Source organism: Notolepis coatsorum, assembly GCF_963971535.1.
Source record: "Notolepis coatsorum genome assembly, chromosome: 7".
Taxonomy (NCBI): domain Eukaryota; kingdom Metazoa; phylum Chordata; class Actinopteri; order Aulopiformes; family Paralepididae; genus Notolepis; species Notolepis coatsorum.
Window position 1 is genome coordinate 1,714,911 of NC_140171.1, and position 23,292 is coordinate 1,738,202.

The 23,292-nt window shown below is 39.7% G+C and overlaps 1 protein-coding gene across 1 annotated transcript in view; it reads right to left on the reverse strand.

Annotated features, from left to right (window-relative positions):
- Nucleotides 1–376: 376 nt before the first annotated feature.
- The window catches only part of col9a1a (collagen, type IX, alpha 1a), a 78,459-nt gene continuing 55,543 nt past the window's right edge, over nucleotides 377–23,292 (reverse strand). The window contains exons 25-32 of the mRNA XM_084318182.1: nucleotides 17,806–17,841; nucleotides 16,163–16,207; nucleotides 14,094–14,126; nucleotides 11,433–11,579; nucleotides 9,029–9,083; nucleotides 7,117–7,305; nucleotides 6,436–6,513; nucleotides 377–1,700 (exon numbers count right to left, since the gene is read on the reverse strand). Of these exons, the coding sequence (XP_084174308.1) occupies nucleotides 1,495–1,700; nucleotides 6,436–6,513; nucleotides 7,117–7,305; nucleotides 9,029–9,083; nucleotides 11,433–11,579; nucleotides 14,094–14,126; nucleotides 16,163–16,207; nucleotides 17,806–17,841 (789 nt within the window). The 3' untranslated portion in view covers nucleotides 377–1,494. The remainder of the gene's footprint in view (nucleotides 1,701–6,435; nucleotides 6,514–7,116; nucleotides 7,306–9,028; nucleotides 9,084–11,432; nucleotides 11,580–14,093; nucleotides 14,127–16,162; nucleotides 16,208–17,805; nucleotides 17,842–23,292) is intronic.

Here is a 23,292-nt window from a genome sequence, read left to right on the forward strand (position 1 = left end):
TGTAAATAGTTAGTGTGGTTAAATACAGAGGATACATTCCATGGTTTATGTAAATAGTTAGGAAGGTTAAACAGAGGACAAATACTGGTATAAGCAAAGAACTATACATATAAATATACTATATATTCACTTGGCAAATACAGATTTTATTTCCAATTCTATCCAGGCGAACATCTGAACACTGATAAAATACTGGAATTAGGGCTGACTGTAGGAGCAGGAGAGGGCTGTGTTTTTCATGTCTCTAAAGGTCGAAAGGGAAATCGATCTGAAGTCGGTCACTATTCCATATCGTTCCATACAAAACATGATCTGAAGTCGGTCGCTTCTCGTTAGGGTTAGGGTTGTTATATCGTTTCATACAAAACATGCGAGAGGTTATCAAAATGTGTTTATTTCCTCTTTGGTACAACGTGAAGATGTGATATCAGACCTTGATATAATAAATAAGAAAACGCCATATATAAAACTGCTAGATATGTTTTCCAAACCGCCGCTCCTGAAAATCACAAAAAACCACATTCGACGTGACACAGATGATCAAAACAGATTCTACACGGAGAGAAGGACCGGTGTTACCGAGTGGAACGGCGACAAAAGATACTCACAAACAAAATGGAAGTCACCCAGCAGTGTAATTTTTGCAGAAGAATTCCATAGTGACACATTTACATAAACATTACAGAAGGGACAAAATGTCAAGACGCTTTTTGCATTCCGTGTCTCGTCCGGCCGGGTTAGGGATGGGGGCTCTGGTGGCTTCATACTGTCGTTCTTCACGTAAACACGCGAGTAACCTAATTTCTCAGAAACTTGGGGTGCTCTTTTTCATGATACAGTACACAGATGACATGAGGCACGAGGTAAAGAGTAAACAAGTTGTGTTCAGGTGTTCCCGTAGGTGTGGCTGACCCCAGCATTAAGAACTTCATTGTACAGAACATTAAGAAGTTCATTGTCCGGAACATTAAGAACTTCATTGTCAGGAACATTAAGAACTTCATTGTCAGGAACATTAAGAACTTCATTGTCCGGAACATTAAGAACTTCATTGTCCAGAACATTAAGAACTTCATTGTCAGGAACATGAAGAAGTTCATTGTCCAGAACATTAAGAACTTCATTCTCCGGGACAATGAAGCTCTTCATATTAATATACTTCATATTAATTATCTTTAACGGGGGGAGGGGCTTCTAGCAGAGCCACAAAAAAACAAATTGTCATGGATAGAGAGCATGGTTCAAATGAATGGACAACAACAACAACAACGACAACAACACAAACCGACTTGACAAAACACAACGATCTCCCATGAAGTGCTCGTTTCTCCATTAGTCTTTCCCATTAGTTTTCCAGTTCAGGGCCACATGCCTCAGGCCTCCTCCTCCTGCTCCTCCTCATCCTCCTCCTCCTCTTCCTCCTCCTCCTCCTCCTCCTCCTCCTCCTCCTCCTCCTCCTCCTCCTGCTCCTCCTCCTGCTCCTGCTCCTCCTCCTCACATCTCATCGGGCCCCTTCATCCCGGAGTCCTTGGCCGATATGGGCGACGCCACCATGGGCAGGATGCACTGCGACGACTCGCAGTAGCCGTTGGCCCCGGAGTTGCCCGGGGGTCCGGGAACGCCGGTGACACCCGGCACGCCGCGGGGGCCCCTCTCTCCGTCGCGCCCGTCCGTGCCGTAGGCCGCTCTGCCGGGGGTGCCTGTCGACAAGGAGACGTACGCGTTTCTTGTTTATAAACGTAAATAATAATATAATAGATTTGATTTATATAATAGCACACTTTAAACTCAGTGAGCTCTCAAGGTGCTTCACCAGCAGAAGGAAAACTAAATTAAAAATTGAATAAAAAGGTTTAAAACAAGAAGACATTCAAATGAATAAAAATAAAAAGATGAGAATAAAAAGGTTTAAAACATAAAAACATTCAAATTAAATTAAATAAAATAAACAAAACATAGGAGCAGATTTAAAAAAAAAACAGGCACTATTGGAAGGCAGAGCAAAACAAATGGGTTTTAAGGCAGCAAGGACATACTGTGTTCGAGATGAGCAAAACCTGATAATAATAATAATAATAATAATAATAATAATAATAATAATAATAATAATAATAATAATAATAATAATAATAATAATAATAATAATATAATAATAAACTTTATTTGTAGAGCGCCTTTCATACAAGAATTGCAGCCCAGAGTGCTTCACAGCAGTAGAATAGACATAAATGGACATAGAATTTACAGAATAAAAGCAATGCATAAAATGCGGACATAAAAATAGACATAAAATTAGCATAATCTCATAATGAATCACGTGACTGAGTCGCCCCCTACCTGCACAAGCTGCTGTGCTAAAAAAGTATAATGGAGCTCTATGGAGAAACCATGACACTCCCCTGACTAACAGTACAATGGGGCTCTATGGAGAAACCATGACACTCCCCTGACTAAAAGTACAATGGAGCTCTATGGAGAAACCATGACACTCCCCTGACTAAAAGTATAATGGAGCTCTATGGAGAAACCATGACACTCCTCTGACTAACAGTATAATGGAGCTCTATGGAGAAACCATGACACTCCCCTGACTAAAAGTATAATGGAGCTCTATGGAGAAACCATGACACCCCCCGGACTAAAAGTATAATGGAGCTCTATGGAGAAACCATGACACTCCCCTGACTAAAAGTATAATGGATCTCTATGGAGAAACCATGACACTCCCCTGACTAACAGTAAAATGGAGCTCTATGGAGAAACCATGACACTCCCCGGACTAAAAGTATAATGGAGCTCTATGGAAAAACAATGATACTCCCCTAACTAAAAGTATAATGGAGCTCAAAGGAGAAACCATGACACCCCCCTGACTAAAAGTATAATGGAGCTCTATGGAGAAACCATGGCACTCCCTTGACTAAAAGTATAATGGAGCTCTATGGAAGAAACCATGACACCCCCCTGACTAACAGTAAATGGAGCTCTATGGAGAAACCATGACACTCCCCAGACTAAAAGTATAATGGAGCTCTATGGAGAAACCATGACACTCCCCGGACTAAAAGTACAATGGAGCTCTATGGAGAAACCATGACACTCCCCAGACTAAAAGTATAATGGAGCTCTATGGAGAAACAATGACACTCCCCGGACTAAAAGTATAATGGAGCTCTATGGAGAAACCATGACACTCCCCTGACTAACAGTACAATGGAGCTCTATGGAGAAACCATGACACTCCCCGGACTAAAAGTATAATGGAGCTCTATGGAGAAACCATGACACTCCCCTGACTAAAAGTATAATGGAGCTCTATGGAGAAACCATGACACTCCCCTGACTAAAAGTATAATGGAGCTCTATGGAGAAACCATGACACTCCCCTGACTAAAAGTACAATGGAGCTCTATGGAGAAACCATGGCACTCCCCGGACTAAAAGTATAATGGAGCTCTATGGAAGAAACCATGACACTCCCCGGACTAAAAGTACAATGGAGCTCTATGGAGAAACCATGACACTCCCCAGACTAAAAGTATAATGGAGCTCTATGGAGAAACAATGACACTCCCCGGACTAAAAGTATAATGGAGCTCTATGGAGAAACCATGACACTCCCCTGACTAACAGTACAATGGAGCTCTATGGAGAAACCATGACACTCCCCGGACTAAAAGTATAATGGAGCTCTATGGAGAAACCATGACACTCCCCTGACTAAAAGTATAATGGAGCTCTATGGAGAAACCATGACACTCCCCTGACTAAAAGTATAATGGAGCTCTATGGAGAAACCATGACACTCCCCTGACTAAAAGTACAATGGAGCTCTATGGAGAAACCATGGCACTCCCCGGACTAAAAGTATAATGGAGCTCTATGGAAGAAACCATGACACTCCCCTCAAGGAAACGAACAGAAGGAAGGGTCGTGTTTAAACATGTTACCTGCAGTGTTTAAGCTTCACCAACACCATGAGACGTGTCCTTTTACAAAACAGGAAGCTCACAGTGTGATCAGACGTGTGTCTTCATTATGTTCTACCGAGGAAACGGTTGCAAGAGTATTGAGAGGTTGCAGCGTCAACGCTACGCTTCTCAACACTAAAGCGGTCAGTGAAAGGAAGGCCTGTCAACATCCTACCAGACGTAGGGCTGTTTCCCCGAAGCCTGTTTTTGGGCTTCGAACTTCGTCAGGGTTTTTCGAACGGACGTTTTAAAAACAAACTTTTGTTTTTAATAATAATCTTTTTTTTTAAATCACATTTTTTTTATTTCTTTTTTTTATAAATATCCTCAAACTAAATCCTCAATTTGAATAAAGTGATTAATCTGATTAAATTAGTATTTTTTTTAATTAAATCAACTTTCTTTAATGACTCATCAGTTGTAATACTATAATATTAGTGTAGCCTAATCTTTATCTGCAACTGTGAAGAAAAACCTCATTGGTTTAAACAGAATGAATAGACACATAAAAATATATATATTTTTTCTTTTTTTATTATAATTTTTTTTCTATTCGAATGTTGATTTAGAATTCGAATGCCAACTTAACAAACGAAGGTCCGAACGTTCAAACGTTTGGGCTCAGCCCACGATGTTTAAATAGGGCCTGGGTTAAAGAAAAAGAAGTGAACCCGCCCTCGTCGATGCATCCGCTATAAGCGCTTGCCTTGCCCGAGTCGTTAGCATAGCTGTCGACATTGGGATTTGAACAAATGGGAGATTTCGCCCCGCCCCCCTCCCCCGGCCCGCCCCCTCCCAATGTAGTCTCCTCCCTCTCGTATGTATATATTTTCTGTTAGGATGTTTGTTGACAGCTATGTCTTGGACCTCTCTGCTGAGCTGCCTTGTCGCTGCCATCTGCTGGTCAAAACCTGTATGTACCCATTCTACAATCTGTTAATAAAGTTTTCAATCAATCAATCAATCAATAATAGTCAAGGGTACACAGTGAATCCTAAATCTCCACTAGGCAACCACTTATCAGTCCAACAAGGACTATGTAGTAGTATAGCATTAACATGTTCATATATTTATTGAAATCTTTTACAATTCATACATGAATGTTATGATGAATTGAAAATGGGGCAAGAAGACCTTCTCTGGTCTGCATCCCCTTAAGAATTGTGTATTGCGCCATACTGTATTGTACCCATTCTGCAATCTGTTAATAAAGTTAGCAATCAATCAATGTATTACCATAGTGTCTTTATACCTTCATCACTGTACATATTAATACTACAACTCAAGAAGAATCAAGAGGTTTATTTGTCACATAATACAGTGAAATGCGGGTGGTCATGCCTGCATTGATTGTGCAAAATACAATAAAAATAGGCATAGAAAAAAGAAAATAGGTAAGACACAAGATATGCATGATAAAAAAAATACATGCCAAGTTCCTGAAAAACTGGTTCCTATGTACACTACAATACAATATACAATTGTAACTCTTAATGTATCTAAACTATACAATACCTCCTTCCTTTAAAGTGACATTTTGTTTAAAGTGATCTGTACATTAGCACTATTACTCAGTAGTACTCATTTATATATTTTATACCCAGTACATTGTATATTACTATTGCACTTTACTGTTACATTTGCACTCTGGTTGGATGCCACATATCTTCATTGTACTGTATAATGACAATACATTTTAATCTAATCTATTCTCATGCTGACTGACGTCGCTTTTTCCTCTGTGTGCGACATTGAAATCAGCGTGGCATACTTTACAAAAAGCATAGAGTGTTGAAACGTTGCTTTTCGTGAGGTACGGGAACGTCTCCTCCCACTTGGCAAGATATTTGCAGTAGCTCTTCTTGGCTTTCTTAGCTAGTGGAACCGCACAATCCTCTCTCAAGTCCATTGTAGAATGTAATAAATTTCGCGCTAAACCCCTCCTTTATCCGGTCGCTCTTCTTCTTCTTCTTCGGGTCGCAACCGTCTTCCGGTCTGACTTCCTGTGCTAACGTTCTAATCTACACTGCTGCCACCTGTCGTCACAGGGGTGAATTGCAGCCATATTGTAACAATTAAAAAAAAATTAAAAATGGGAAAAATACAGGAAAATAGTTTAACGGAAGGACGGCGGGAAAGAAGGATTATACGGGATAATCCTGGGAAAAACGGGAGGGTTGACAGGTATGGTCGTTAGACCCCACCGCTCTCGCCGCAGCTCGGCCCAGACACCAAGCCACAACGTTTTTTAATGGAGTGCAATAGCGGCCGCAAGGCGTTAGGCGGCGGTATTGGATGTTTGCGATCTCAGAAACTGGTATCTATCTTCTTGTCTCTCTCTGGAGAAGACGGTAATTTCCCATAATGTTGGCATGTTCCTTTATAACTTTATAAATATAGTTTCAGTATGGAAAAAATATATACATATTTCTGAAGATCAGTTTTTATTGTGTGATGAATTTACCTGGGAGACCGGGCGCCCCGGGGATTCCTTTAGCTCCTCTGGCTGTGGGTCCTCTTTCTCCTCGGTCACCCGTGTCGCCTGCAGACAATAAACGCGACTGAGTCAAAAAAACAACTCAAAGTAGAAAATCCTCACAAATTCTGAAAACAAATAGTTTTTCCTAACTACAGTACTTGAGTAAATGTACATACTTGTGTGTGTGTGTGTGTGTTTGTGTGTGTGCGTGCGTGCGTGCGTGCGTGCATGCGTGTGTGTGTGTGTCAAGTCAAGTCAAGTAATTTATTTATAGAGCACATTTAAAAGCTCGAGAGCCAACCAAAGTGCTGTACAGTACAGTCAAAGCATAAAATCTTTCTGTCATCTTCTACAAGTTACCAAAGACGTTTTCAAAATAACACATCAACCATCTATTAGGCCCAATCAGTGATCCAAATATAAAACAAATGGGTAGCCATTGTGTGACTACATATAACCTGTTTTTAGATGATTTCTTAATTTATTTTGTATGCATCTTTTGTGTCTCATGTTCTGTGAATATTACTGCTTTATTGTGTTTTGTATTTATATGATCGTTGTTTCTGTAAATGAGGGAACCCTCAGAAACGTAAAATTTCAAATAAAGGTTGAAAAAAAAAAAAAAAATACCGGATTGGTGCTTTTTAATAAGCCCCAACGTCTCACCTTTAGGTCCTTTGCGACCCAGCACCCCAGGTGGGCCCTTGAGACCGGGCAACCCTCTAGTCCCGCTGTGTCCAGGGAAACCGTTCTCTCCAGAGGACCCTTGAGGACCAGGTGGGCCGGGGGGCCCGGGGAGCCCGGAGATGCCCGACTCGGGTCTGCTCAGGCTGGCGGCCAGCTGGGCCAGCTGCTCTGTGGCACAGCAGCGCAGAGAGGAAGGGGTTAACAGCTGCAGGGTCACTGGAATACCTCTCACTTCCTCCCTGCTTCCTTCCTCTCTGACTTCCTTCCTCTCTGACTTCCTTCCTCCCTGCTTCCTTCCTCCCTGACTTTCTTCCTCCCTGCTTCCTTCCTCTCTGCTTCCTTCCTCCCTGCTTCCTTCCTCCCTGACTTCCTTCCTCCCTGCTTCCTTCCTCCCTGACTTCCTTCCTCCCTGCTTCCTTCCTCCCTGACTTCCTTCCTCCCTGCTTCCTTCCTCCCTGACTTCCTTCCTCCCTGCTTCCTTCCTCCCTGACTTCCTTCCTCCCTGCTTCCTTCCTCCCTGCTTCCTTCTTCTCTGACTTCCTTCCTCCCTGACTTCCTTCCTCTCTGACTTCCTTCCTCTCTGACTTCCTTCCTCTCTGACTTCCTTCCTCCCTGACTTCCTTCCTCCCTGACTTCCTTCCTCTCTGACTTCCTTCCTCCCTGACTTCCTTCCTCCCTGCTTCCTTCCTCCCTGACTTCCTTCCTCCCTGCTTCCTTCCTCCCTGCTTCCTTCCTCCCTGACTTCCTTCCTCCCTGCTTCCTTCCTCCCTGCTTCCTTCCTCCCTGACTTCCTTCCTCTCTGACTTCCTTCCTCCCTGCTTCCTTCCTCCCTGACTTCCTTCCTCCCTGACTTCCTTCCTCCCTGCTTCCTTCCTCTCTGCTTCCTTCCTCTCTGCTTCCTTCCTCTCTGACTTCCTTCCTCTCTGACTTCCTTCCTCTCTGACTTCCTTCCTCTCTGACTTCCTTCCTCCCTGCTTCCTTCCTCATGGCTTCCTTCCTCCCTGCTTCCTTCCTCCCTGCTTCCTTCCTCCCTTTAAAGGTAATAACGGCTGTTAGCATCATGTGGTTATTGTAAAGGTAATAACGGCTGCTAGCATCATGTGAGTATTGTAAAGGTAATAACGGCTGCTAGCATCATGTGAGTATTGTAAAGGTAATAACGGCTGCTAGCATCATGTGAGTATTGTAAAGGTAATAACGGCTGCTAGCATCATGTGAGTATTGTAAAGGTAATAACTGCTGCTAGCATCATGTGAGTATTGTAAAGGTAATAACGGCTGCTAGCATCATGTGGTTATTGTAAAGGTAATAACTGCTGTTAGCATCATGTGGTTATTGTAAAGGTACTAACGGCTGTTAGCATCATGTGGTTATTGTAAAGGTAATAACGGCTGCTAGCATCATGTGAGTATTGTAAAGGTAATAACGGCTGCTAGCATCATGTGGTTATTGTAAAGGTAATAACGGCTGCTAGCATCATGTGAGTATTGTAAAGGTAATAACGGCTGCTAGCATCATGTGGTTATTGTAAAGGTAATAACTGCTGTTAGCATCATGTGGTTATTGTAAAGGTAATAACGGCTGTTAGCATCATGTGGTTATTGTAAAGGTAATAACGGCTGCTAGCATCATGTGAGTATTGTAAAGGTAATAACGGCTGCTAGCATCATGTGGTTATTGTAAAGGTAATAACGGCTGCTAGCATCATGTGAGTATTGTAAAGGTAATAACGGCTGCTAGCATCATGTGAGTATTGTAAAGGTAATAACGGCTGCTAGCATCATGTGATTATTGTAAAGGTAATAACGGCTGCTAGCATCATGTGGTTATTGTAAAGGTAATAACGGCTGCTAGCATCATGTGAGTATGGCTGACGATAAGCAACACTTACCTTGCATTACCCTCATGCAGACCTGTTTGATGTGTGTGTCTGACGGTGCTTTGCCCTGGAGGGAGTGGTAGATATTGGTTAGCGTTCTTTGTTCTAGAAGTCTGAGGATGAGCTTGTGACCAGGCAGGCAGTCGGTATGATCACATGCTTCACACTGGCTCTTGTTCTAACAGGAATGGCTGTGTCAAAATAAAGGTTTCTCATGGGTGTCCCTGATTGAAGTTACCTGCCAGGTCGCCTGAATATTTTCCACAACAAAGTTCCTTGTTTCCGCGTCTCTGATTGGCCAGGTCATGTGACATGTACCCCCAATCGTGGGACCGCAAGTTTTTGGATGGTTAAGCTTAGGCGCTCTTTCGAAGTTGGTTAAGGTTAGAGTTTGTCTTAGAGCGTGGCGATAGAACGCCAGCCCTGATTCCAAACTCTAACCTTAACCAACTTCGAAAGAGTCGCCTAAGCTTAACCCACGATAAACTAGGCGTTAGGTAGTTTGCAGGCTGTTCGACCCGGAAATAGGCGCAGAATTTGCCGTTCCACGATTGGCGCACATGTCACATGACCTGGCCAATCAGAGCGCAAAACTCGAATGCGGAAACACAAGTTTGTTGTGGAAAGTATAGACGCTGCCAGGTCACTTATTTTTGCGGGACAAGTCACCTGTGAATGCGATCACGTGTCAGATTGCGTATGAGGACAAGCCATATGCAAGCACTTTCCAAACGATTGACTGAATATTGCAACTTTGTGTCCCGATTGCCAACTTTGTGTCTCCTGACCTCATTACTATGCGGTTGAACATACAAAATCTTTATTTAAGGTACATTTTGAGTAGACAAAAAATTTGCAATTAATATGTGATTAATCACAGTTAAAGGTGCTATAGATAACATTCAGCCACTAGGTGTCACACTAGAGCATCAGCATGTAATTTATCGGGTGCATTCCACGTGGGGGAAATGGGAAGTAGGGAAGGGATACATGCTTGGAACAATCATTTTGAATACATTTTACATGATGAATTCATGAATCAATATTTTTTTGGAGGAAAAGCAATACTTTTATTTCACACCTTTCTAAAAGCTCTGTGGAAGTATTATTTATATCAAATAAAAGAAGGATTACTCTAGATAACAATGTTAACTATAGCACCTTTAAACATTTGAAAAATAACCCTTAACCTCTTAACTGGCGCCCCCAAAAGTGGACATTTTTTTACTTGAACTTGAGGACTGCATACTTTTTTTGCAAACCAAAAATACTATACTTGATACTTAAAATTCACTTGTAGTGCAAATGAAATAGAGTAACATAGGTCTGAACTTGAGTTGTAGAAAAACGTGTTACTCACGTTTTTCTGTAGTAGTTGCAATATCCAAAAGTATATTTCCAAAAAGAATTGTATGACTGAAAAAACACCCTGGGTCCATAGCCTCTTGTGTAGTACATGTCCAGATTTCATAAGAATCCGTTTAGAAATGAGTGATTTTGGTAAAAAGAGAGAAAAAAAACGTGCAAATAAATGCATTCGGCGGAAATTTCTCTTCCTGTTTGCACTCGTGACTTCTCAAGACACACTCATTGGTTACAACCCTGTCCAATAATTTTCGAGATCGCCAAATGATTGACGGAGCTAGAGTGTCGGGAGTCGGGAGTGGTCTGCCATGTACTTCGGCGCACGCCTCACATATCGGCATGTAACTCGAAAACCGCTAAACAGATTTTGTTGTCTGAAACTGCAATCGACAGGCAACAAATAGGGCTTCGATATATAGTATTAAAGAATATGCACACCCGAGCCGCGAGGTCGCCAAAGTGGCGTGTTGCGCCGGTGGGCAAATCATCCTTAAAACATCCCGGGGCCGGGTCGGTGCCAGTTAAGAGGTTTTAAGGTACATTTTGAACAAACATGTGCAATTAATATGCGATTAATAACTATGGACAATCGTGCGATTAATCACGATTCAACATTGTATTATTATTAATAGGGATGTTCAATATTGGCTTTTTTACCAATATCCGATATACCGATATTGTCCAACTCTTAATTTCCGATACCGATATCAACCGATACCGATATTATGCAGGGTTTCCCCCCCAAAAAAAACAGAATCATTTCAGGTAATTAACATTACATATCTCTTGTCGTGGAATTAACACAACATTATGCATACTTTTGACAATAAATAAAATAAGAATTTGTTCTTACTTGCTTGCCTGCGTAAATAACGGTTAAATAAATGTTAAAAAAAATAAAAATTATTTGAAAAACGATACCGATCATTTCCGATACTACATTTGAATGCCAATATCGGCCGATAATATCGGACATCCCTAATTATTATCGATTGACAGCTCTACTCGACAAATACTCAGCATACCGGAGTACCAGAGGAAGGTGACTTACCGCTGGCCCCTGCCCCCCTGGCAGGCCTGGCACGCCCCTGTCTCCCTGCATCCCGCGTGGTCCCGCCTGTCCCGACTCGCCCTCCTTCCCCTGCTGGCCCCGGCTGCCCTCTGGGCCTTTGCTTCCGGTCTCTCCCGGCGGGCCCGTCTGAAAGACACGGTGGTGGAGCCAGGTACAGTGACAGCCAACATCATGTCACCTGACAATCCCATTGACAGCAGCAACACTATACTCCTAAATGATATATCATCACTACCGGCATCCTATACAACAATTTAAAAGAATCAGTCTGGCGGGGCGTTACTGCAGCCAAGAAGCTGATAGCCATGAGGAGGAAGAAACCTGAGAAACTCACAATGATTAATTGGTCTCTGACACTGCTGGATGTCATCTATATGGACATCTCTACGGCACGGGTAATTTGGGTGGGACAGTCTGGCATTGAGCTGTGGGTCGCAGCGGCCGAGAAAGTATTTTATTTTATTTAATTTTTTTATTATATTTTTCCCCCTCCTTTTTTCCGATTTTTCTCCCATCCCACTGTTAGTCGTTATGCCAATTCCCAACCCCCTTCCTGGTCGTTGCGCACTTTCCCCCTACTGTTGGTCCGAGAGGCCGAAGACTGTCACATATGCTTTCCTCCGACGCATGTGCAGCCAGCCGGCAGCCAACCTGGCCGCGCAGATTCTCACCGGGGAGAGTGTAACGTGTGGGAGGCCGCACTACCTCTCACCAGATCCTACCCTCGCTGAGCAGGCGCCCCGACCGAACTGTAGGGGTCGCTGTCCACAACGCCCAGGACCCACCCACGGCTCCCCTCCCCCTAACTCAGCCAAACGAGTTAGTATAGCGATCAGCCCCGAGCCAAGGCAATGCTGACTCTCCGGGAGTCGAGGCCGCAGCCTCTTGCATTGGTGACGAGCACAATCTCCGCGGCCGAGGAAATTAAGGCCACCATCTAGCAGCGGAGCGGGGGTTGGGGTGTTGGTCCTGGGGGGTCCGGGGGTCCTGGGGTGGGACTGGGGGAGGAAATGTCTTTTGTGGTGTCTGTAATAATATAATTTCGATTTTTATGTTCTGTATTTATTATTTTTGTATTTATTATTTTTTTTTTTATCCACTTTTTCTCCCATTTTCTATATTTTCTCCCATCCCAATTTCGTATCATCCAATTCAACCCTCCCCTGTCACGGACGCTGTTTCTTGCCTCCCACAAGCCGGCTGCAATGTGGACTAAGTCATACATAGCACAAGTCCCCTCCGGTACTTGAGGTAACAGCAGTCGCATCTTTTCACCTGCGCAGCTCGATCTCTCAGTGGCAAGGAGTAACGCGTGGGAGGCTCACGCTGCCCCCGACACTTCCTGATTCTACTGCGCAGGCGCACCAACCGACCTGTAGGAGTCGCTGTCCACAACGCCCGATCCCCACCCATCAGTTTCCCACCCCCTAATACGGCCAATGTGTATTAGTACGGACAACCAGCTAAACTGAAAGCAATGTGGAGCGCTGGGCTCGAACACGCCACGTAGCCGCCCTTATTTTTGTTATTCTATTGTCATTATTATTATTATTTGTATTACTATTATTGTCCTGTGAAGTCCTGTTTACTATTATTATTACTGTATTGTGTTTTGTCATGTTTTATGTTAATAATAAAAAATAAATAAAAATTATTATCAAAAAAAGAAACATAATGAATAACTGATATGACATGGTAGCTAAAAGCTCAACATACCGATCATAACATGTTAATAACATAATGAATAACTGATATGACATGTTAGCTAAAAGCTCAACATACCGATCATAACATGTTAATAACATAATGAATAACTGATATGACATGGTATCTAAAAGCTCAACATACCGATCATAACATGTTAATAACATAATGAATAACTGATATGACATGGTAGCTAAAAGCTCAACATACCGATCATAACATGTTAATAACATAATGAATAACTGATATGACATGGTAGCTAAAAGCTCAACATACCGATCATAACATGTTAATAACATAATGAATAACTGATATGACATGTTAGCTAAAAGCTCAACATACCGATCATAACATGTTAATAACATAATGAATAACTGATATGACATGTTAGCTAAAAGCTCAACATACCGATCATAACATGTTAATAACATAATGAATAACTGATATGACATGGTAGCTAAAAGCTCAACATACCGATCATAACATGTTAATAACATAATGAATAACTGATATGACATGGAAGCTAAAAGCTCAACATACCGATCATAACATGTTAATAACATAATGAATAACTGATATGACATGGTAGCTAAAAGCTCAACATACCGATCATAACATGTTAATAACATAATGAATAACTGATATGACATGGTAGCTAAAAGCTCAACATACCGATCATAACATGTTAATAACATAATGAATAACTGATATGACATGGTAGCTAAAGGCTGAACATACCGATCATAACATGTTAATAACATAATGAATAACTGATATGACATGGTAGCTAAAGGCTGAACATACCGATCATAACATGTTAATAACATAATGAATAACTGATATGACATGGTATCTAAAAGCTCAACATACCGATCATAACATGTTAATAACATAATGAATAACTGATATGACATGGTATCTAAAAGCTCAACATACCGATCCTTTCTCGCCTGATTCTCCCTCGTCACCCTGGAAGACAACAGATTAAAATATCATTTCTCTGCAACAAACTCATTACAAAACAACTTACTTATACCAGAGTACTATTCTATCAGGGTATTTATACTCTTACCAGATTACTATTCTATCAGGGTATTTATACTTCTACCAGATTACTATTCTATCAGGGTATTTATACTTCTACTATAGTACTATTCTATCAGGGTATTTATACTTCTACCAGATTACTATTCTATCAGGGTATTTATACTTCTACTATAGTACTATTCTATCAGGGTATTTATACTTCTACTATAGTACTATTCTATCAGGGTATTTATACTTCTACCAGATTACTATTCTATCGGGGTATTTATACTTCTACTATAGTACTATTCTATCAGGGTATTTATACTGTTACCAGAGTACTATTCTATCAGGGTATTTATACTTCTACCAGATTACTATTCTATCAGGGTATTTATACTTCTACTATAGTACTATTCTATCAGGGTATTTATACTTCTACCAGATTACTATTCTATCGGGGTATTTATACTTCTACTATAGTACTATTCTATCAGGGTATTTATACTGTTACCAGAGTACTATTCTATCAGGGTATTTATACTTCTACTATAGTACTATTCTATCAGGGTATTTATACTCTTACCAGATTACTATTCTATCAGGGTATTTATACTCTTACCAGAGTACTATTCTATCAGGGTATTTATACTCTTACCAGATTACTATTCTATCAGGGTATTTATACTTCTACCAGATTACTATTCTATCAGGGTATTTATACTTCTACCAGATTACTATTCTATCAGGGTATTTATACTTCTACTATAGTACTATTCTATCAGGGTATTTATACTTCTACCAGATTACTATTCTATCAGGGTATTTATACTTCTACCAGATTACTATTCTATCAGGGTATTTATACTTCTACCAGATTACTATTCTATCAGGGTATTTATACTTATACCAGAGTACTATTCTATCAGGGTATTTATACTTCTACCAGATTACTATTCTATCAGGGTATTTATACTCTTACCAGATTACTATTCTATCAGGGTATTTATACTTCTACCAGATTACTATTCTATCAGGGTATTTATATTTCTACCAGATTACTATTCTATCAGGGTATTTATACTTCTACCAGATTACTATTCTATCAGGTATTTATACTTCTACCAGATTACTATTCTATCAGGGTATTTCTACTGATACCAGAGTACTATTCTATCAGGGTATTTCTACTATTCTATCAGGGTATTTATACTGATACCAGAGTACTATTCTATCAGGGTATTTCTACTGACATCAGAGTACTATTCTACCATGGTATTTCTACTGACATCAGAGTACTATTCTACCATGGTATTTCTACTGACATCAGAGTACTATTCTACCATGGTATTTCTACTAGGGCTGTCCCCGACTAAGGATTTGGATGGTCGACTAGGATTGGCCAAAATTTGCCGTTAGTCGACTATTGGTCGACTAAAACAAAAAAAAATATATATATAATATTTTTAAACTTTTTTTTATTTAAATTTTTTTTTAATGTTGTATCATTCCATTTGGGCTGTGGGGGGTGCTTAATGTCTGAAGGAGTCGACTGAAGGCTTCTTGTCCTCTGCAAAAACATCCAATTGGTCCACTGATGGATACATCTTGATATTCGTCTAGTCTAGTGTGTTCATTAGACGGTGAAATCCTCTTTCAGTGCCTCTGTGCCTGTTTTCGTAGGCAGTTAGCCTCTGGTATGCGTGCCATTAGCGTTAGCCACGCTGCTAGGCCTCTTTTCTTTTGGAAAGAATGATAAAAAAAAAATATATATATATATATATATATATATATATATATATATATATATATATATATATATATATATATATATATATATAATTTTTCTTTTATTCTTTTTTTTTATTATATTCGACTAAGAGGTTGGCCAGTCGACTACGGCTCCTTTCGACCGATTAGTCGACTAATCGATTAATAGGGGTCAGCCCTAATTTCTACTGAGGGTTTGTGTGACTCACCAGATCTCCTCTGTCTCCGGCGGTTCCCTCGTCGCCTACAGAGCCCTGGCGGAGGAGAGAACATCAGACTCCATCACTAACCACACTAGTCTAATAGTGCTGGACAATAATACTGCACAAATAGTGTATAAAGCGAGACATAATCTACTGCCAGGCAACATCCAAAATATTTTTCATACTGTAGATAGAGAGGGTGGATCAAATCCCCATCAATGGAAAATGAACCCGCCCATACCCATGTTGATTGGTCCTTGTGCGAGACTAGAAAGGGGATTTCTTTTTGAGTAAACACCGGCTGTCAGAAGAATAGACAGTCAGAAAAAAAGTTTTTACTTTGACTTTTCAGTACTTAAGTACATTTAAAAGTAGTAGTGACTTTTAACTCAAGTGTGTTTTTAGCCAGATACTCTGACTTTTACTTGAGTAAGATCTTGAGACGGTACCCATACATACATATCATTTCTGGGTACTTTTTACACCCCCTGCTCAAGAGGGAGATTTAACTTAAAACAGCTGACTGTGGGGGCGCCGGGGTGGCGCACCACATACAGCACTGCGGTGCCACACGGCCGTCCCGGGTTCGACTCCCGGACCCGGCGACCTTTGCCGAATGTCTTCCCCCCTCTATCCTCCCATACTTCCTCTCTCTCTCTCTGCCGGACTTGTCAGAAAAAAAACAATAAAAAATCGACAAAAAGAAAAAAAAATAGCATGTATTGTGCATATCTGTCTGAGGGGTGAAGTTGTGGAATCGTCTACCCGAGGCGTTAAAAGGAAAATAAAAACACTGCTCATTTCAAAAGGAAGTTCAAACACTTTATTCTTGAGAAGTATGCCGTGGAGATGGTTAACCCAGTGTTTCGAATCAGATGTTTAGATCAATTGTTAAAATCTTTGCTTGCTGTTTGTTGTTAATTCATTTTTTTTTTAGTTTTTTTTTTGTTGTTGTTAACGAAGATCAACGATAAGCGTAATTTCAATGTAAGAAGATGCACTGGGTTAGGGCATTTATACAAGCTTGTAGCTTCAGCCCTAACCGTTTTCGACCAACTTTATGTGAATTCATTTGTGTATGTTATTTTTTTGTACATGCTAAAATGGCTTGAAATAAACTTAATTCATTCATTCAGTCTTTAGTCTTAGCTCATCTGTTTCTGAATCACTTCATGAAGATACAAGGCATATTGGGAGGTGTAGTGGTTACGTCATGGCCGGTCCACCATCTTGAAAACGCAACGTATTTCCCCATCGCCCATTTCTAAATCGTCTCGTTTAAAACAAATAAAGCATGAACATTTGCACGGTGTACCTTTCTGTCCGTATTCATCCACAATCTATAGCTCAACATGAAAATATTTGCAATTAATCGTAAAAAAAAAAACGCTGAATTAGAAGAAGGGAACTCATTTTGTGCAAAAATGGAAAGCCTTTCAATTCCCATGAGGCAGAATTGTTACAATAGCCGATAATCCATTTTCCCAATGATAAATCCCTATACGGGTGGACCTCGCGGGCGGTCCAAAGTGACGTCAGACTACTACACCTCCCTATATTATCACAAGCTTGTTATAACAGCTTCTAAAGGCTTATAAACGTATATACACGTCTAAAGCAGCTGTAATGTGATCTTTAGCACAACCTACTTGCTCTCCGCCGCCACCGTCCAGACCGACTCCGCCCTGAGGAGAGGAGAAACACGTGAGAATTAGGGGTAGAATAATAATAATAATAATAATAATAATAATAATAATAATAATAATAATAATAATAATAATAATAATAATAATAATAATAATAATAATAATAATAATAATAATAATAATTATTATTATTATTATTATTATTATTATTATTAATTTAATTTGTATAGCGCTTCTCAGGAACCTGAAGTCGCTGACAGTAGGTGGAGAAACAGAGGAAAAACAAAGAAACAAAAGGAACATAAGACCACGAAACAGGGGAAACAGCATGAGATACACAGAGACACAGGGCTAGATCCACAAAGGATGGATTGCACGGAGCAAGTTGCACCCTTACTTACAATTCATGGTGAATTGAAAATGGGGGACCCTGATGTAAACAAGACGAAAGTCTTTCTCTGGTCTGCATCCCCTTAACAATTGTATGTGTTGAGCCGTACTGTATTGTACCCCATTCTGCAATCTGTTAAATAAAACTTTCATTCAATCAATCACTGTGCAGATTGATTGCTTGAATGAAAATTGTTGCAGAATGGGTACAATACAGTATACGGCTCAACACACACAGTTGTTAAGGGGATGCAGACCAGAGAAAGACTTTCGTCTTGTTTACATCAGGGTCCCCCATTTTCAATTCATCATGAATTGTAAGTAAGGGTGCAATCCATTCTTTGTGGATCTAGCCCATAATCTCTTTATTGTCATTGTGTTACATACAACGACATGCAGGTGCACTGGAGACACAGATATACTAATATACTAGAGGTACAGATATACTAATATACTGGAGATACAGATATACTAATATACTGGATATACAGATATACTAATATACTGGAGATACAGATATACTAATATACTGGAGATACAGATATACTAATATACTGGAGATACAGATATACTAATATACTGGAGATACAGATATACTAATATACTGGAGATACAGATATACTAATATACTGGAGATACAGATATACTAATATACTGGATATACAGATATACTAATATACTGGAGATACAGATATACTAATATACTGGATATACAGATATACTAATATACTGGAGATACAGATATACTAATATACTGGAGACACAGATATACTAATATACTGGAGACACAGATATACTAATATACTGGAGACACAGATATACTAATATACTGGAGACACAGATATACTAATATACTGGAGATACAGATATACTAATATACTGGAGATACAGATATACTAATATACTGGATATACAGATATACTAATATACTAGGAGAGTAGCGAAATATACAAGAACAAATAGCAAATAGTAAATAACAAAATAGCAATACAAGTAAGAATATTAAAAAAGGGTAAAAAGGTGTTATCTGACGTCATGACATCTACTGTTATGATTGCAAGACATAATAGAATCTAATAGAATCACTGTGTGCAGTGAAGGGTTTGTAAACGATGGACTCCAGTCGATAATAATGACACCAATTTACATTTACATTGACTCTCATTGTTTCTGGTGTTTGTGTTTCAGTGTGTTTGTTGTGTTTCAGTGTGTTTGTGTTTCAGTGTGTTTGTGTTTCAGTGTGTTTGTGTTTCAGTGTGTTTGTTGTGTTTCAGTGTGTTTGTGTTTCAGTGTGTTTGTTGTGTTACAGTGTGTTTGTGTTTCAGTGTGTTTGTGTGTCAGTGTGTTTGTGTTACAGTGTGTTTGTGTTTCAGTGTGTTTGTTGTGTTTCAGTGTGTTTGTGTTTCAGTGTGTTTGTTGTGTTTCAGTGTGTTTGTGTTTCAGTGTGTTTGTGTTTCAGTGTGTTTGTTGTGTTTCAGTGTGTTTGTTGTGTTTCAGTGTGTTTGTTGTGTTTCAGTGTGTTTGTGTTTCAGTGTGTTTGTTGTGTTTCAGTGTGTTTGTGTTTCAGTGTGTTTGTTGTGTTTCAGTGTGTTTGTGTTTCAGTGTGTTTGTTGTGTTTCAGTGTGTTTGTGTTTCAGTGTGTTTGTTGTGTTTCAGTGTGTTTGTGTGTTTGTGTTTCAGTGTGTTTGTGTTTCAGTGTGTTTGTTGTGTTTCAGTGTGTTTGTGTTTCAGTGTGTTTGTTGTGTTTCAGTGTGTTTGTTGTGTTTCAGTGTGTTTGTTGTGTTTCAGTGTGTTTGTGTTTCAGTGTGTTTGTGTTTCAGTGTGTTTGTGTTTCAGTGTGTTTGTTGTGTTTCAGTGTGTTTGTGTTTCAGTGTGTTTGTTGTGTTTCAGTGTGTTTGTGTTTCAGTGTGTTTGTGTTTCAGTGTGTTTGTGTCTCAGTGTGTTTGTTGTGTTTCAGTGTGTTTGTGCTTCAGTGTGTTTGTTGTGTTTCAGTGTGTTTGTGTTTCAGTGTGTTTGTGTTTCAGTGTGTTTGTTGTGTTTCAGTGTGTTTGTGTCTCAGTGTGTTTGTTGTGTTTCAGTGTGTTTGTGTTTCAGTGTGTTTGTGTTTCAGTGTGTTTGTTGTGTTTCAGTGTGTTTGTGTTTCAGTGTGTTTGTTGTGTTTCAGTGTGTTTGTGTGTCAGTGTGTTTGTGTTTCAGTGTGTTTGTGTTTCAGTGTGTTTGTGTTTCAGTGTGTTTGTGTTTCAGTGTGTTTGTGTTTCAGTGTGTTTGTTGTGTTACAGTGTGTTTGTGTTTCAGTGTGTTTGTGTTTCAGTGTGTTTGTGTTTCAGTGTGTTTGTGTTTCAGTGTGTTTGTTGTGTTTCTGTGTGTTTGTTGTGTTTCAGTGTGTTTGTGTTTCAGTGTGTTTGTTGTGTTTCAGTGTGTTTGTTGTGTTTCAGTGTGTTTGTTGTGTTTCAGTGTGTTTGTGTTTCAGTGTGTTTGTTGTGTTTCAGTGTGTTTGTGTTTCAGTGTGTTTGTGTTTCAGTGTGTTTGTGTTTCAGTGTGTTTGTGTTTCAGTGTGTTTGTGTTTCAGTGTGTTTGTTGTGTTTCAGTGTGTTTGTTGTGTTTCAGTGTGTTTGTTGTGTTTCAGTGTGTTTGTTGTGTTTCAGTGTGTTTGTTGTGTTTCAGTGTGTTTGTTGTGTTTCAGTGTGTTTGTGTTTCAGTTTGTGTTTCAGTGTGTTTGTTGTGTTTCAGTGTGTTTGTGTTTCAGTGTGTTTGTTGTGTTTCAGTGTGTTTGTTGTGTTTCAGTGTGTTTGTGTGTCAGTGTGTTTGTGTTTCAGTGTGTTTGTGTTTCAGTGTGTTTGTTGTGTTTCAGTGTGTTTGTGTGTCAGTGTGTTTGTGTTTCAGTGTGTTTGTGCTTCAGTGTGTTTGTGTTTCAGTGTGTTTGTTGTGTTTCAGTGTGTTTGTGTTTCAGTGTGTTTGTTGTGTTTCAGTGTGTTTGTTGTGTTTCAGTGTGTTTGTGTTTCAGTGTGTTTGTTGTGTTTCAGTGTGTTTGTTGTGTTTCAGTGTGTTTGTGTTTCAGTGTGTTTGTTGTGTTTCAGTGTGTTTGTTGTGTTTCAGTGTGTTTGTGTTTCAGTGTGTTTGTGTTTCAGTGTGTTTGTGTCTCAGTGTGTTTGTGTTTCAGTGTGTTTGTGTTTCAGTGTGTTTGTGTTTCAGTGTGTTTGTTGTGTTTCAGTGTGTTTGTGTTTCAGTGTGTTTGTGTTTCAGTGTGTTTGTGTTTCAGTGTGTTTGTGTTTCAGTGTGTTTGTGTTTCAGTGTGTTTGTGTTTCAGTGTGTTTGTGTTTCAGTGTGTTTGTTGTGTTTCAGTGTGTTTGTTGTGTTTCAGTGTGTTTGTTGTGTTTCAGTGTGTTTGTTGTGTTTCAGTGTGTTTGTTGTGTTTCAGTGTGTTTGTGTTTCAGTGTGTTTGTTGTGTTTCAGTGTGTTTGTTGTGTTTCAGTGTGTTTGTTGTGTTTCAGTGTGTTTGTTGTGTTTCAGTGTGTTTGTTGTGTTTCAGTGTGTTTGTTGTGTTTCAGTGTGTTGTTGTGTTTCAGTGTGTTTGTTGTGTTTCAGTGTGTTTGTGTTTCAGTGTGTTTGTTGTGTTTCAGTGTGTTTGTTGTGTTTCAGTGTGTTTGTTGTGTTTCAGTGTGTTTGTGTTTCAGTGTGTTTGTTGTGTGTCAGTGTGTTTGTGTTTCAGTGTGTTTGTTGTGTGTCAGTGTGTTTGTGTTTCAGTGTGTTTGTTGTGTGTCAGTGTGTTTGTGTTTCAGTGTGTTTGTTGTGTTTCAGTGTGTTTGTTGTGTTTCAGTGTGTTTGTGTTTCAGTGTGTTTGTTGTGTTTCAGTGTGTTTGTTGTGTGTCAGTGTGTTTGTGTTTCAGTGTGTTTGTTGTGTTTCAGTGTGTTTGTGTTTCAGTGTGTTTGTGTTTCAGTGTGTTTGTGTTTCAGTGTGTTTGTTGTGTTTCAGTGTGTTTGTGTTTCAGTGTGTTTGTGTTTCAGTGTGTTTGTGTTTCAGTGTGTTTGTTGTGTTTCAGTGTGTTTGTTGTGTTTCAGTGTGTTTGTTGTGTTTCAGTGTGTTTGTTGTGTTTCAGTGTGTTTGTGTTTCAGTGTGTTTGTGTCTCAGTGTGTTTGTTGTGTTTCAGTGTGTTTGTTGTGTTTCAGTGTGTTTGTTGTGTTTCAGTGTGTTTGTGTTTCAGTGTGTTTGTGTTTCAGTGTGTTTGTGTTTCAGTGTGTTTGTTGTGTTTCAGTGTGTTTGTGTTTCAGTGTGTTTGTGTTTCAGTGTGTTTGTGTTTCAGTGTGTTTGTTGTGTTTCAGTGTGTTTGTGTTTCAGTGTGTTTGTGTTTCAGTGTGTTTGTGTTTCAGTGTGTTTGTTGTGTTTCAGTGTGTTTGTTGTGTTTCAGTGTGTTTGTTGTGTTTCAGTGTGTTTGTGTTTCAGTGTGTTTGTTGTGTTTCAGTGTGTTTGTGTTTCAGTGTGTTTGTTGTGTTTCAGTGTGTTTGTTGTGTTTCAGTGTGTTTGTTGTGTTTCAGTGTGTTTGTGTTTCAGTGTGTTTGTGTTTCAGTGTGTTTGTGTTTCAGTGTGTTTGTGTTTCAGTGTGTTTGTGTTTCAGTGTGTTTGTGTTTCAGTGTGTTTGTTGTGTTTCAGTGTGTTTGTTGTGTTTCAGTGTGTTTGTTGTGTTTCAGTGTGTTTGTGTTTCAGTGTGTTTGTTGTGTTTCAGTGTGTTTGTGTTTCAGTGTGTTTGTGTTTCAGTGTGTTTGTTGTGTTTCAGTGTGTTTGTGTTTCAGTGTGTTTGTTGTGTTTCAGTGTGTTTGTGTTTCAGTGTGTTTGTGTTTCAGTGTGTTTGTTGTGTTTCAGTGTGTTTGTTGTGTTTCAGTGTGTTTGTGTTTCAGTGTGTTTGTGTTTCAGTGTGTTTGTGTTTCAGTGTGTTTGTTGTGTTTCAGTGTGTTTGTGTTTCAGTGTGTTTGTGTTTCAGTGTGTTTGTTGTGTTTCAGTGTGTTTGTTGTGTTTCAGTGTGTTTGTTGTGTTTCAGTGTGTTTGTGTTTCAGTGTTTGTTGTGTTTCAGTGTGTTTGTGTTTCAGTGTGTTTGTGTTTCAGTT